General features: G+C 43.1%; 1 protein-coding gene across 2 annotated transcripts in view; it reads right to left on the bottom strand.

Moving 5' to 3' along the window:
• Positions 1-7,293: 7,293 nt before the first annotated feature.
• The window catches only part of NMS (neuromedin S), a 163,258-nt gene continuing 153,566 nt past the window's right edge, over positions 7,294-16,985 (bottom strand). The window contains exon 10 of one of the 2 annotated variants that reach the window (XM_069760186.1): positions 7,294-9,445. Coding sequence is in view for 1 of the 2 variants with exons in the window: in XM_069760187.1 (XP_069616288.1) it covers positions 9,437-9,445 (9 nt within the window). In the remaining variant the exon portion in view is untranslated. The remainder of the gene's footprint in view (positions 9,446-16,985) is intronic. The other variant, XM_069760187.1, reaches the window with a different exon arrangement.

Genomic DNA, 16,985 nt, shown 5'->3' with positions numbered 1-16,985 from the left:
ATCGGGTCGGGTTTCACGAAACCCGACTTTTGGAAAAGTCGGGTCGAGTGAAATCGGCCGATCCTATAAAAAAGTCGGGGTCGGGGTCGGCCGAAACTCGAAACCCAATGCAGTGCATTGGGTTTCCATGGTTCCCAGGGTCTGAAGGAGCGGAAACTCTCCTTCAGGCCCTGGGATCCATATTTAAGTGTAAAATATAGAATTAAAATAAAAAATATCCTTAAACTTACCCTCTGACGCGCCCTGGTACTAACCGGGAACCTTCCTTCCTTAGAATCAGCCTTCCAGGACCTTCGGTGACGTCGCGGGTGACGTCGCGGCTTGTGATTGGCCGCGCGGCCACCCATGTGACCGCTCGCGCGGCCAATCACAAGCCGCGACGTCACCCGCGACGTCACCGAAGGTCCTGGAAGGGCTGATTCTTAGGAAGGAAGGCTGTTGGAAGGAAGCAGGGCGCTTCCGAGGGTGAGTATATTCCTATTACGTATATACTCACCCTCGGAAGCGCCCTGCTTCCTTCCGACAGCCTTCCTTCCTAAGAATCAGCCCTTCCAGGACCTTCGGTGACGTCGCGGGTGACGTCGCGGCTTGTGATTGGCCGCGCGAGCGGTCACATGGGCGGCTGCGCGGCCAATCACAAGCCGCGACGTCACCACGACGTCACGGCAAGGTCCTAGAAGCGCGGATTCGAAGGAGGAAGGCTGCCGGTTAGTACCAGGGCGCGTCAGAGGGTAAGTATTGCAATATTTTTTATTTTAATTCTATATTTTACACTTTAATCTGAATTCCGATACCAATTCCCGATATCTTAAACATATCGGGAATCGGGATCGGAATTCCGATTCCAGATTCAAAAGATCGCCGACTTCATGGCCGACCCCCCACTGGGGTCGGGTCGGGTTTCATGAAACCCGACCTTGCCAAAAGTCGGCGACTTTTGAACAATTTCGACCCGTTTCGCTCAACCCTAGTGGCAACGTATCACCCCCACCTGAAGCGTATAGCCCACCTGATACCTAAGTTGGAACCAAAAGCGCCAATAGCTTTACTTCTGGGAAGAGATATACTACGAGTCCACAAGACTAGAGAATATATCAATGGCTCACTGAATGCTCCATACGCGCAGAGGCAAGACCTTGGATGGGTCATTGTAGGAGATGTCTGTCTAGGAGGAGCACACAAGCCGGTCTCAGTCAACAGTATGCTTACCAGCACACTAGAAAATGGACGTCCATCTCTCTTCCAGCCGTGTCACAATAGTCTGCTGGTAAAGGAACTACCGAGCAGCACTCCCCTACCTTGCCCTTTCTCAGTTCCTATCAACGAAGACCACGCCTGTGAAGGTGAAGAAGACCACATAGGATGTACAGTCTTCCACAGGACGAAGGAAGACAACAAGGTAGCGATGTCTGTAGAAGACAAGATATTCCTGGACATCATGGACGAACAAATAGTCAAGGATACGGCGAATAGTTGGGTCGCACCTCTACCATTTCGACCTCAGAGGAGACGCCTACCCAACAACAAGGAATTGGTCTACAGCAGATTAATCTCCCGAAGACACAAGCTTCAGAAGTCACCTAAGACGAAGGAACATTTCTTTACCTTCATGGGAAAGATATTCCAGAACAACCACGCAGAGATTGCACCTGCACTTCGACACGGAGAGGAGTGTTGGTACCTGCCCATCTTCGGAGTGTACCATCCTAAGAAGCCAGGTCAAATTAGAGTGGTATTCGACTCAAGTGCCAAATGCGAAGACGTGTCATTGAATGATGTCTTACTGTCGGGCCCAGACCTCAACAACAGACTTCTGGAAGTATTACTCTGTTTCCGTAGAGATTCAGTGGCATTTATGGCCGACATACAACAGATGTTCCACTGTTTTCTCGTCAAAGAGGAACACAGAAACTACCTGAGGTTCTTCTGGTACCGTGACAACGACCCGGATGAAGACATCGCAGAGTACCGGATGCGGGTACACATCTTTGGGAACAGTCCTTCCCCAGCGGTCGCAATCTACGGCCTCCGACATTCTGCCAAAAAGGGTGAAGAAGAGTATGGCTCGGACGTCAGGTCCTTTGTGGAAAAGGATTTTTACGTGGATGACTGTTTGAAGTCCACACCGACAAGTGAGGCCGCAATCAGTCTACTAAAGAGGACTCGTGACATGCTCGCTCAGTCTAACCTAAGGTTACACAAGATTTCTTCCAACAGCCGAGAGTTGATGGAAGCCTTTCCCTCTGAAGACTATTCCAGCGATCTAAAGGATTTAGACCTCAGCATCGACCCCCTTCCTATGCAGCGGAGCCTTGGATTGCTTTGGGACCTGAAGACAGATACCTTCACCTTTCAGATCAGCAAGGATGAGAAACCCTTCATGCGCAGGAGTTCTTTCCTTCGTGAATAGTTTATACGACCCATTGGGGTTCGTAGCTCCAGTAACCATCCAAGGAAAGCTGATGCTCAGGGACTTCACCCAAGACACTACTGATTGGGATGATCCACTTCCAGCGGGAAAGGCTGACCTGTGGGCAGAGTGGAGGAAGTCTCTTGAAGCCCTGACCAACCTTCGTGTGAAACGCTCCTGTGCCATCCACAAAGGTCAAAACGCAAACACTTTGTATTTTCTGTGATGCATCACTGAAAGCGATTGCAGCAGTAGCGTACCTCAAATCCACAGACGTAAGCGGACAATGCCATATCGGGATCATTATGAGCCGGACGAAATTGGCGCCACTTCGTGAACACACGATACCCAGACTGGAACTCTGTGCTGCTGTCCTCGCAGTTGAGTTGGCCGAGCTGGTCTCGGATGCGATGGGCCTGAAGATCGGGGTTGCAGAGTTCTACACCGATAGCAAGGTGGTACTGGGGTACATCTGTAACGAGACACGACGCTTCTACGTCTACGTCAGCAACCGGGTACTTCGGGTAAGAAGATCCACCGACCCTAATCAGTGGCACTACGTACCTACTCACCACAATCCTGCGGACCACGCGACTAGATCCATTGCACCCAGTCATCTGAAGGACACTTCATGGTTCACAGGTCCTACCTCTTTGTACCGTTCGATGTCCCACATCAGCAGGCCTGAAACTTTCGAACTAGTGGGTCCAGACACAGATGAAGAGATCCGACCTCAAGTGTCTGCTCTACATACATAGATTTCAAGCTGCCACCTCGAATCTCACCGGTTCAGCAGGTTCTCCACATGGAAGTCACTTGTTCGAGCTATAGCTTGTCTATTTCATGTAACCCAGTCCTACAGACAGCACTTTCTAGTGATTCTGGAGATCCATCCATCCTTACTCCTGCAATGTTACTCACACAGAAAACCTGTGTCCCGAAAGCTCCACTCGGAGAATTCAATGACAAAGACCTCTACAGACGACAATGGAGGCAAGTACAAAGCGTGTCCAAAGTCTTCTGGAATAGATGGAGGAAACATTATCTTTCCACTCTGCAAAGCAGGACAAAGTGGCAGAAAGACCGCCCAAACATTCGATCTGGCGATGTTGTACTCGTCAAAGACAGTCACATCGGAATGAGTGGCCACTCGGCCTAGTCATTAACACCCTGCCCAGTAAAGATGGGAAAGTGCGGAAAGTAGAGGTCAGAGTGTGCAAGCTTGGAGAAAACAAACTGCTCCTCAGACCCGTTACCGAGCTTGTATTATTATTTTCCCTAAAAGAACCTAATTGTGGCATCTGTTGACGCCAAGCGGGGAGTGTTCTGCCCATCTTAATGTGCAGAGAGTTAATTATCATGTTATTCAAGTTGTGGCCACTGGAGGTCATCAGTTGCCTACTTTTCATGTTGTTTACCAACCTTTCCCTCCTAAGAGCAATGTCTTATGGGTTAGTTCCGCCCACATTCTTCTTGTGAAGACAAGCTTCAGTAGCCATTTTTCCTCAGATCTGCAGAGAGGCACACGTGCTCCTGTCTCGCTTACTTTCTTACCCCTGTCCTAACAGATCTCGGTACGTTTATAAAGGTTTAATGCATCTTATGTTTGTGTTAGTATTTAAGCCTTATGCAGCTCCTATAGTCAGATATAGTTAGGCAGATGTGCTTTGCAGCTTGCAGTTAGGTTAATGTGTGCTCTGCATTTAGATAGATGCATTCTTGTATAGAATAGGGCAGTGCTGTTAGAATTACTGTGTAATGCACTCTGTATAATTCTTGCTGTTATGTCCCAGTTATTTATGTGATTGCACCCTGTATGTGCATATACTGAAATGCTGTTATTCTTTACAGTTTTTCACCAGTCATCCACTATGATCAGTCATCCACTATGATCAGTCATCCACTATGATTATTCACTGAACATCCACTTTGTACATCAACATCATTCACTATTCGATCATCTACTATGAATACTGTCCACCATTGTTGTTCAACGTTATAGTTTTGGTTATCATCACCCTAATAAATAAGACTTAAGCTTCAACACAGTCTGTTTACTGGGATGTGGATGAAGGTTTAGCCGTATGTTGGAATCCGCACAGCATCCTACGTGGAGGAAGACAGAACACGAGTCGTTTCAGATGAGACGTATGGACTAAGAGGACAAAATGTGACAATGTGACATGTGACAACTTTTTTACATCGCACCCACTGGGACAGCTGTTGCTAAAACGAAAGCTATGAAAATAATTTTACTGCAACATGCAGGCAGCCAAATATTGAGCCAAAGAGATGCTTTAACGGGGTCACACAAAGTACTTAAAGTTAAGATCAATTTCTGTGAAGAGGTAAGTTCCGGACTGGACCAAGGGAACCCAGTGGATGTAGTGTATATGGACTTTTCAAAAGCTTTTGATACGGTGCCACACAAAAGGTTGATACATAAAATGAGAATAATGGGGATAGGGGAAAATGTGTGTAAGTGGGTTAAGAGCTGGCTGGCTCAGTGTGTAAGTGGGTTAACAAAGGGTGGTTATTAATGGAGCACACTCGGACTGGGTCGCGTTTAGCAGTGGGGTACCACAGGGGTCAGTATTGGGCCCTCTTTTTAACATATTTAATGACCTTGTAGGGGGCATACAGAGCAGAATTTCAATATTTGCAGATGACACTAAACTCTTCAGGGTAATCAATACAGAGGAGGACAATTTTATATTACAGGATGATTTATGTAAACTAGAATCTTGGGCTGATAAATGGCAAATGAGCTTTAATGGGAATAAATGTAAGGTCATGCACTTGGGTAGAAGTAATAAGATGTATAACTATGTGCTTAATTCTAAAACTCTGGGCAAAACCGTCAATAAAAAAGACCTGAGTGTATGGGTGGATGACAAACTCACATTTAGTGGCCAGTGTCAGGCAGCTGCTACAAAGGCAAATAAAATAATGGGATGCATTAAAAGAGGCATAGATGCTCATGAGGAGAACATAATTTTACCTCTATACAAGTCACTGGTTCGACCACACTTAGAATACTGTGTACAGTTCTGGTCTCCGGTGTATAAGAAAGACATAGCTGAACTAGAGCGGGTGCAGAGAAGAGCGACCAAGGTTATTAGAGGACTGGGGGTCTGCAATACCAAGATAGGATATTACACTTGGGCTATTTAGTTTGGAAAAATGAAGGCTAAGGGGTGATCTTATTTTAATGTATAAATATATGAGGGGACAGTACAAAGACCTTTCTGATGATCTTTTTAATCATGGACCTGAGACAGGGACAAGGGGGCATCCTCTACGTCTGGAGGAAAGAAGGTTTAAGCATAATAACAGACACGGATTCTTTACTGTTATATATACTAGATTCCTTCATAGGGAGTTGATCCAGGGAACTAGTCTGATTGCCGTATGTGGAGTTGGGAAGGAATTTTTTCCCCCAATGTGGAGCTTACTCGTTGCCACATGGGTTTTTTTTGCCTTCCTCTGGATCAACATGTTAGGGCATGTTAGGTTAGGCTATGGGTTGAACTAGATGGACTTAAAGTCTTCCTTCAACCTTAAGAACTATGTTAAATATGGAGGGCAAATGGAGATATAGTGGGGGCCTAAAGAAGTATTTGGCTCCCTTATTGGGCCTGCATGCATCAGGCCTTTTATGACACCCACATACATTAGGCAGAACTCAGCCAAAGCGATTGGTAATCTAATGTGTATTGAGGTTGTTTTAACTCTCTCCCAATGACACATGTCAGACATGAAGAGTCAGTCATCATAGACTTTCACACGCTTGACCTTTTCTTCACATTTTCCGTAGTGAAATAAAGATGTATTTTCATCTCAGTGTGTAAGTTTATGGGAAAGTCTGGAAAAATAGCTTTCAGACATTATTTCAGGTGTATGGCCACCTTTAGTGACAATTACAATAATCTTGTTGAACAAAGTCAGGCTTTATTGTATGTTACCAAGAAAGAGAAGTAGTCTGCACAAAGTTTTCAATTTCTTCAAAAACGGTTTGTGCTTGTGTGACCTAGAACTGTAAAGCAAAATGTGCATGCCGTAATACCATGAATTGTCAGATGTATGGAGAGCCTGAGAACACTATTCAATACTCAAAGCATTGTCCAGGGGTTAAGGTTTTAAACCAAATTGTTACATGTCGATTTTTATTTTCGTTTTTCCTTCTCTTCTTCCAAGAGGCAAATTTTTTTCTATTATTCCGCCATACCTATATAAGGGCTTGTTTTTTGCGGGTTGAGTTGTGATTTTGAATGACACCATTCATTCTACCAGATAGTGTACTGGAAAATGGGGAAAACAATTCCAAGTCTGTTGAAATTTGCCATGTTCACTGTATAGTAAAACTGACCTGGCAATATAATTCTCCAGGTCATCATGAGTATGGAGATACCAAACATGCAGTTTTTTTTTTTGTATTAACATGGTGAAATTTTGAGGGGAAATTTGCAAAAAAAAACTAATGTTGCTTTTGTCGCCCAAAAATGTTGCTTTTTGTTTCTGAGACCCTTAGCATTTCATTTTTGGGGATAATGGGTTGTGGGATTATTTATGTTTTGCACCCTCAGCTGACATTTTTACTGATACTATTTTGGTATGGATATGATTTTGGTAGTCTCTTGTTGCATTTTATTGCAATGTTGCGTCAGCCCAAAAAAACTACATTCTGGTGCATTGATTTTTTTCTTGTTACGCCGTTTACTGATTGGATTAATTTATTTTATATTTTGATATACTGGATATTTACGAATGCAGCAATACCATATGTGTATTTTTAATTTTTTCAAATGTTTTATTTTTAATGGGGCAACAGGTGGGTGATTTGATCTTTTGTGTTTTTTTTTATATTTTTTAAAACTTTTTTTAAACAACTTTTTACTGTATTTAATAGTCCTCTTAGTGGACTTGAAGCTGGCATCATCTGATACTATATATAGCAGTGCATCAGCTAAACGCTGGCTTTCACAGGAGTATAGTAATGACAGGGACAGGGGTCATTAGTAGATCCCCAGCTATCATGACAACCCACCAGCGCCTCAAGATAACATCGTGGGCACACCAATGGGCATGTGGATTGAAGCGCCCCTCTGTCGCTGCATGTTAAATGCCACTGTCATAGAATGATGAAGGCATTTAACAGGTTAACGAACTCAGGCAGAATTCTGCTCCACCCACGGCTGTTGCCCATTCTGCAAATTCAAATCTGGGTCATCCTCGTTGAGATGCTGCAGCAGCTGGATTTTGTAAGGTGCCATTTGTGAGTAGCTAATATCCACTGAAGGGATGTTCGACTGATGCCAGATCGGCATGCTGTGTTTGTAGAATGGGCAAAACAAAAATTGTAACAGGACCCTCAGTTTAAACAGAACATTATGTTCAGTGATGAAGCAAACTTTTTGGGTGGGCCATTTATATGGATATACCTAAATAACATGGGAATGGTGACGGCTTTCTTGTGTAGGGTGTCTTGCATTGAAATCTGCTGCAATGACCCGGATATTGCGTTCACCAGACAACAACACAATTTCTATCCGCTCCTCACTTGTTAACCTCTGCGACAAGTCAATGGCTGTAAACAAAGAGAAACTTGTAAATAGCTCATGAAAGAATAAAATTACGTTAAAACCAAGCACACATTTGTTTTTTCTTGTGAAATTCTCAATAAGTTTGATGTGTCACATAACCCTTTTCCCATTAGAGAAAATAAAGTTGGATCCAAAATGGCCGACTTCAAAATGGCCACCATGGTCACCACCCATGTTGAAAAGTTTTCCCCCTCCCTTACACTAATGTGCCACAAACAGGAAGTTGATATTATCAACCATTCCCATTTTATTTAGGTGTATCCATATACATGGCCCACCTTGTACAGCCAGTGGGTGATGCATGCTGCCCACAGTTTGGGCAGCATGTTTCAGCTGACATGTTTCCTTTAAGGTTAAAAATCCACTAAGGTTCACCATGACATGGCAGTGGGTTTTATACAGTTTGATGAGAATGTTAAACTGAGAACTTTGTGTTCAATTTTGTAAATGTTTGTTTAGCCGCAATAAATCATTGTATATGTTTTAGATACTGTATACTGTCCAAGTTTTTTTTTCTATAGTTAAAGTAAACTTCCTGATATTGTTATTTTAGATTATAGGAAACATTTTTGATCCTCTTTTTTTCAAATATAAAAGTGTAAGTATCAAACAAATACATAATAATGGGACATCTATATGAACAGCTGTCTGTATCATATGCATGTAGTGCAGTAATTTATTCAGCGCCGCAAGAATTAATTAGCACCTTATAGAAAATTAAATACATTACAATAGAAGACATTGATGGTACAACAACAATACATTGAACATATAAATGTCATATGCCATCGCCTTTCATTACATCACTGGTGTTTTATACCATTAAATGTAATGAAAACTAAAATATACGGCAGGTAAATTAATACTATAATTTTAGATTTTGTTAGGATTTTGGGGAATGTTTTATTATGAAAAAATTAAAGAAAAGCTAATAAGTCACAGCCAAGCTCCACTTTGCATCCACATCACCTAATACAATGTTAATAGAATTGCCCCCTTTTACAGGGGGATTGCAACCATGCCCAGTTGGAAGGAATTCATTTTCTCTGCTCCACATCTAGTTCTCTTGCTTGAGCTGCCATAACATAAACTCCATTCACAGAATACCAGATGCCATAAATGAAATTAGTATATTGGTTATGGAACCCACAGGAGGGATGGTTGTAAATGGAACAGCTCCTGTTGTATTGCAAACTAACATGCATATCTTGAAATACACAAAACTTTTAAACATTGTAATAAATTTACTACCATTGTAACTTTATTAGAACTTGTTAAAATGTTAAAAATGCAGATAACTTTTATATATTAATAAAGTAATGCAATGTTTGCAATTATGTTTAACTGTTAAAAAGAACGCATATTTGAAATTAAAAACACATTAAACAAAAAATAATCTGTGATCAATCCATGCCGGAAATCCTCAGTGATTCTGTAAAAGAAACAATAATAATAATAATGTTATTCTAGTGAATTGATCAATGGGTATGTAATCTACTTTTCTCCTGAAACTCATAGACAGCCTATCATATCTTTTTGGATCAGTTTGGGCACTAATTAGCATCACTCTGGAAAGCCAAGGATGACATACCAATAAAATAAAAAAGCAGAAGAAGCTGATGATGATAAAGATGGTTCAGACACAAGTGTGCGTATTGCTGCGTCAATAATAGACGTCACAATAACAGTTTAAAGCCAACAAAATTCATTATTGATGAAAGCTCTGAAGAAGATATGACTGTTGGCACAAAAACGTACAAAGCTCTTCAGTGAGCCTGAAATAGTATCTGATCTGCCGGCAGGATATTATACAGTAGCAGTAGCTGATCAGATTGATCTACATTTTTGTTGGAAAAGTCTTACATTTTATTCCTTGAAATCCCTTGTGTATGTATGCATGGGTTCAGTAAGTGGTCCTATTCAGAGATTGGCAGGCTTCGCGGTGCATGCAGTGATAGCTGCCAGTTACGGTGTATTAATGTCCGCTGGATCCATGCTTATACAAACACCAGGGATTTCCATGAATAAAATATAAGTTACACTGAATATTTTCCTACAAACCTATATATTATTCTGCTCAGATTCTCCTCCTCTATGCCTGCTGTCCACAGATTGAACTGCATTTACAATGTGACAAGTTCCGTTAGATGGTCGGTACAGTTGAAGGCACAATCTAAGTTCTATTGTCAACAACAGTCTCTCAACTATCATTCACAATGGCAATTTAAAAGTACTAGTCACTCTGTAACGGTTCTGTGGGCCACCTACGTAGGGGACTTTTGTGTCTCAGTCTGCTGAGTTTCAGTCTGGTGGGATCCAGCAATCTATCTTTAATCTTTTTGAAAATAGAAGGGGCACGTCAGTCACACCTGTGAGACCGATTTTAACCCTGTCCACCTCTTTCTAAAGATCAGCACTTGGATTATGGCCACAAGCCACGTCTTACAGTTTCTAAGTGCACCTTTCCTACTTTCTGTTTCTGTTCCTCAAGTTTCTGTTTGCAGCCTGGCCTTGCTTGACTAGTGTTTCTGCCCTACAGCAGTCTATATCATATCTTCCTGACTTCTTCTGATCTGTCTCCCAGGAAATCACTCACTGGATACTTGTTGACACACTATTTTGACCCTCTGACTTTCTGACCGCTGTTTTCATAGTGTCTCTAGCACCACCCTTTGTAATGGTGGACCCTGCTCTCACAGGTTTACACTCTTTTAACAATAACTGCTCCCTGTGTCAGATATATACTCTGAATGCTAATTATCACCTCTAAAAAAAAACTCTGCTTTTACTTTCATAGGGAAGCAGGGTCGGACTGGGGCACCGGGACACCGGAGAATCCTCCGGTGGGCCCCGCCCCCAGCTCCTGCCTCCTTCATTTGTGCCTGCCCTGCATCATGCTCGTAGGGTGCACCAGCAGTGCGCACATTATATAGTCGGCAGAGCTGGCAGACTGCACAGGTGATGGGAAGTGCAGGCACAGCTCCTTCACATCACCTGCTGCTGCTGCCATTCCTCTGCCAGAAGAGCTGTGTGTGCCGACCCTCACTTCAGCCAGCAGTCAGAGGAACAGCTGACTGTGAGGCTGAGGAGACACGCACACACTGAGGACCCACAGTCACCTGTTTCCTGTGCTCTGTCCCTCTGCTCCTCTTCCACAATCCACAAAGCCCTGGGCAGCAGTGTAAACGTTGATTGGCTGAATTGCAGCCAAATCGGCGTTAGTTTTCTTTGTGTGAGCTCACAGCACAGCTCAGGCAAGGAGCTGTGCTGTGATTGGTCAGCAGTCCTACCCAAGCAGCAGTGGAGCAGAGGGAGTCTGATGGCTGCAGTCAGAGTCACTGTGACTGTAAGTAAATAACTCTATGATGCCTGCACCCTGAGTAGATCTCCGGCTACAGAGGCAGTTAGGGGAGGGGGTCCCATGCATCCTAAAGGTGACACAAGGGAGGGGGCCCACAGTGATATTCTAATTTTCTTGTGGGCCCCCTCCCCTATTGTGTCAACTACCTCTATTTTACTGTGGCTCCCCTTTCCCTCTCTGACTAGGCCCATAGGAAATCAGAGGTGACATAGTGGGGGAGGGGCCCACAGAATATTGGGTGACACAGTGGGGGAGGGGGCCCACAGGAAAATAGAGGTGACAGTGGGGGAGGGGGCCCACAGGAAATAGGTGACACAGTGGGGGAGGGGGCCCACAGGAAAATAGAGGTGACACAGTGGGGGAGGGGGCCCACAGGAAAATAGAGGTGACACAGTGGGGGAGGGGGCCCACAGGAAAATAGAGGTGACACCGTGGGGGAGGGGGCCCACAGGAAAATAGAGGTGACACAGTGGGGGAGGGGGCCCACAGGAAAATAGGTGACACAGTGGGGGAGGGGGCCCACAGGAAAATAGAGGTGACACAGTGGGGGAGGGGGCCCACAGGAAAATAGAGGTGACGCAGTGGGGGAGGGGGCCCACAGGAAAATAGAGATGGCACAGTGGGGGAGGGGGCCCACAGGATATTGGGTGACACAGTGGTGACGGGGTCCTCAGGTAACACCTTTGCGACATCTGCCTTACATGTATGGCGCGTGTTAAATGCCAGTGTCAATCTCTGACAGCAGCATATAACACATGCCCACATGCGTGCGCATCATTCTCTCACCCATTGGCTCCCATGAATTGATCGTGGGTCGCCGATGGGTTGTCATGACAGCCTGGGGTCTTCTTCCTGTAGCCGAGCTTTAAAGGAGACTGTGATTTCTGCTATCTGCAGTGATGCTGTGGCATCACTGTATATAATAGCACATGCGATCGGATGATCGCATCCTCATGTCCTCTAAGGGTGCTATCTGTACCAGTGAAAGGTAAAAACAAAATTTTAAAAATTCCTAAAAGTTCAAATCACCCCTTTTTATTCAATTGAAAATAAATATATTTAAAAAATAAAAAAACAACACATATTTGGCATTGCTGGGTTCAGAAAAGTCCGATCTATCAAAATATAAAAACAATTAACTCGATCAGTAAACACCGTAAACAGAAACAACTCAAAAATTCCAAATGTCCTTTTTTCGGGTCGCCACAATTCCACAAAAAAAGCTATAACAAGTGATGAAAAAAATCACATCTATACCAAAATCATACTAATAAAAACAATGTCTCGCCCCCAACAGAAAGCTTCCCTGTGTGTAATAAAATACGCAGCAGTCGCCGTCTTCTGCCGCTGTGTCGTTGCTTCTGTCTTCATTGCAGTGGAATATGGCTACCGGTAAGTATTTTACTACACATACTGGACCTACATTACTGCTCTCCTGTGTAATGTAGTATATAGAGGATCTGTCAGCTCTCCTGTGTGGTGTAGTATATAGAGGATCTGTCAGCTCTCCTGTGTAATGTAGTATATAGAGGATCTGTCAGTTCTCCCGTGTGGTGTAGTATATAGAGGATCTGTCAGCTCTCCCGTGTGGTGTAGTACATAGAGGATCTGTCAGCTCGCCTGTGTGGTGTAGTATATAGAGGATCTGTCAGCTCTCCCGTGTGGTGTAGTATATAGAGGATCTGTCAGCTCTCCCGTGTAATGTAGTATATAGAGGATCTGTCAGCTCTCCTGTGTGGTGTAGTATATAGAGGATCTGTCAGCTCTCCTGTGTGGTGTAGTATATAGAGGATCTGTCAGCTCTCCTGTGTAATGTAGTATATAGAGGATCTGTCAGTTCTCCCGTGTGGTGTAGTATATAGAGGATCTGTCAGCTCTCCCGTGTGGTGTAGTATATAGAGGATCTGTCAGCTCTCCCGTGTGGTGTAGTATATAGAGGATCTGTCAGCTCTCCCGTGTGGTGTAGTATATAGAGGATCTGTCAGCTCTCCCGTGTGGTGTAGTATATAGAGGATCTGTCAGCTCTCCTGTGTAATGTAGTATATAGAGGATCTGTCAGCTCTCCTGTGTGGTGTAGTATATAGAGGATCTGTCAGCTCTCCTGTATGGTGTAGTATATAGAGGACCTGTCAGCTCTCCTGTGTGGTGTAGTATATAGAGGATCTGTCAGCTCTCCTGTGTGGTGTAGTATATAGGGGATCTGTCAGCTCTCCTGTGTGCTGTAGTATATAGAGGATCTGTCAGCTCTCCTGTGTAATGTAGTATATAGAGGATCTGTCAGCTCTCCCGTGTGGTGTAGTATATAGAGGATCTGTCAGTTCTCCCGTGTGGTGTAGTATATAGAGGATCTGTCAGTTCTCCCGTGTGGTGTAGTATATAGAGGATCTGTCAGCTCTCCCGTGTGGTGTAGTATATAGAGGATCTGTCAGCTCTCCCGTGTGGTGTAGTATATAGAGGATCTGTCAGCTCTCCCGTGTGGTGTAGTATATAGAGGATCTGTCAGCTCTCCCGTGTGGTGTAGTATATCGAGGATCTGTCAGCTCTCCCGTGTGGTGTAGTATATAGGGGATCTGTCAGCTCTCTTGTGTGGTGTAGTATATAGAGGATCTGTCAGCTCTCCTGTGTGGTGTAGTATATAGAGGATCTGTCAGCTCTCCTGTGTGGTGTAGTATATAGAGGATCTGTCAGCTCTCCTGTGTGGTGTAGTATATAGAGGATCTGTGAGCTCTCCTGTGTGGTGTAGTGTATAGAGGATCTGTCAGCTCTCCTGTGTGGTGTAGTGTATAGAGGATCTGTCAGCTCTCCTGTGTGGTGTAGTATATAGAGGATCTGTCAGCTCTCCTGTGTGGTGTAGTATATAGAGGATCTGTCAGCTCTCCTGTGTGGTGTAGTATATAGAGGATCTGTCAGCTCTCCTGTGTGGTGTAGAATATAGAGGATCTGTCAGCTCTCCTGTGTGGTGTAGTATATAGGGGATCTGTCAGCTCTCCCGTGTGGTGTAGTATATAGAGGATCTGTCAGCTCTCCCGTGTGGTGTAGTATATAGGGGATCTGTCAGCTCTCCCGTGTGGTGTAGTATATAGAGGATCTGTCAGCTCTCCTGTGTGGTGTAGTATATAGGGGATCTGTCAACTCTCCTGTGTGCTGTAGTATATAGAGGATCTGTCAGCTCTCCTGTGTGTTGTAGTATATAGAGGATCTGTCAGCTCTCGTGTGTGGTGTGGTATATAGGATCTATCCTGTGTGGTATTTTTAAACGGCATGGTGGGCCCCAAGAATGATTTTTCTCTGGTGGGCCCAAGGTACTCCAGTCCGACGCTGTAGGGAAGGTTCCCTTTGACCTTGAGCACTCATCAACTGATTGACCAACTGATACAAGAAGCTCAAATTAACTGGTTTCATTCCACCAGATTAAATTCAACCTTATCTCTAGCTTCAAAATTTTGAATCCATATGTCCATCCTTAATGACTGCTAGTGGATGACAGTTTCATCAATGGTTTCATCCAAAGTTATAAATCTAAACCCCTTTTAATGTTAAGCCAGTCGCTAACACTGTTTTTTTCCATTTATAGGTGCAGGCTTGGATAGGCCCCCAAGTGAAATTCTCTGTGGTGGGTCCCCATTGAGCTCCTGAGCAGGAGTGTGCCCACTACACCCCACATGAGCAGTGCTTGGCATAGTATACTTAATGTAATATGTACAGACAATGGCAGCATCTCCTCATTAATTTAACAAAGTACATTGTTTGCTGTTCCAGTGATATGCAAAATTTTGGGCACCCCAAGTCAAAATTTCTGTTATTGTGAACAGTTAAGCAGGTTGAAGATGAAATGATCTCTAAAAAGCCTGAAGTTAAAGATGACACAAAAGTTTGAGCACCCTGCATGGTTAGTACTTATTAGCGCACACTTTGAAAGTATCACAGCTAGTAAATGCTTTTTGTAACCAGGCAAGGGTCTTTCAATTCTTGTTTGAGGGATTTTCATCCATTCTTCCTTGGAAAATTCTTCCAGTTGTGTGAGATTCCTGGGTGGTTTTGAATGCATTGCTATTTTGAGGTCTAGCCACAGATTTTCAATGATATATTTAACCAGAAAAATTGAGTGCTATGCAACATTATGGAAACTCATCGAAAAGGTTTTATTAATAATATGTTCAAAAAAGATATAGATATGACAAAATAAGCAACAATGACGAAAGACCTAGATGGTGGCCAAAAAAGCCTGGGATGAACATAAAAAACAATGTAATCACAGTGAATGTTAGTAAGTAATCTAAAAATAAATAAATAAATGTTGCACAAAACACTGTGGATCCTAATCCATATGAAGTAAAAGGGTGAGATGACAATGCCTCATCTATAAATTAGTGTGAGTAAATAAAATTAAAAGCTCAAAGTAAATTGTTCTTGCCCATATTGCGATAGATGTCCCCCCAGGGAATGGCAGAGTCCCAACATGTGTTTTGTGGTAGCTTTTTCACAGGGAGTGATTTTCAATAATGTTCAGATCAGGGGATTATGAGGGCCATTGAAAAAAGTTCATCTTGCAACTTTTGTGGTAGACTATGGTAGATTTTGTGTTTAGGATCATTATCCATTTGTAAAAGGCATCTTCTTTTCTTTTTTACAAAGGTGTTATGTTTACATCGAGAATTTCTTGAAATTTCCTTGAATCCATTCTTCTCTCTACCCGTGAAATGTTCCCTGTGCCATTGGTGCAACACAACCCCAAAGCATGATTTATCCACCCCCATGCTTAGTGGTTGGAGTGATATTCTTTTCCTAAAATTCTGTGCCCTTTTGACTCCTGACATATCTTTGTATAAATCATTTTTATTGAACACAGCAATAAAGAATAAAGGTAAACAATACAAACTGGAAAATCTGTGCAATGATAGGCAGTAATTACAAGTCAAACAAGAGGAGCATTGTTACAGCATTTAAGACTTATAATTTAACTTTCTGATTGATACTGCTATTGGCTGTCCTGAGATTATGAGGTAATAACAATAGAAAACAGCCGGGATAGTTGGTAACCATTGATAGGTTCCTTTGTATTCATTTACTATACAAATATATATATATATATATATATATATATATATATATATATATATATATATATATATATATATATATATACATATACATATATATATACATATACATACATACATACACATACACATACATAATCAAACTGGATATAGGGAGGACAAACATAGAAAGTCAGAGAGGGGAAAGAAAGGAGGGTAGGGAGAAAAAGAGAGGGATGGAAGAGGGTGTGGGAAATTCAGGGAAGGAGTGTGGCTGCCTCCGCACCCCAGCGGACAGAACGCATGTCAAGAAATGGCCCGGACGTACACGAAAATAAGCTATATAATGTGTCGGGTTCTGGAAACCCAGAGATCTAGTTCAGGAGTTTCCCTAAAAGCGATCCAGGGGGCCCATACGTTGTAGATTTTTTCTGCATTACCTGGTGACTGGTTTATCAGCTGCTCCATTCTATAAATGTTATTAAGTTCTGCCACAAATTCTGGACGGGAAGGAAATTTTTCTTGTTTCCAAAACCGAGGGATCAGATTTCTGACTGCGGTAAGAAAGTGTC

The sequence above is a fragment of the Ranitomeya imitator genome, chromosome 3 (genome assembly GCF_032444005.1).
Source record: "Ranitomeya imitator isolate aRanImi1 chromosome 3, aRanImi1.pri, whole genome shotgun sequence".
Lineage (NCBI taxonomy): Eukaryota > Metazoa > Chordata > Amphibia > Anura > Dendrobatidae > Ranitomeya > Ranitomeya imitator.
This window is presented reverse-complemented; position numbering and strand designations above follow the sequence as displayed.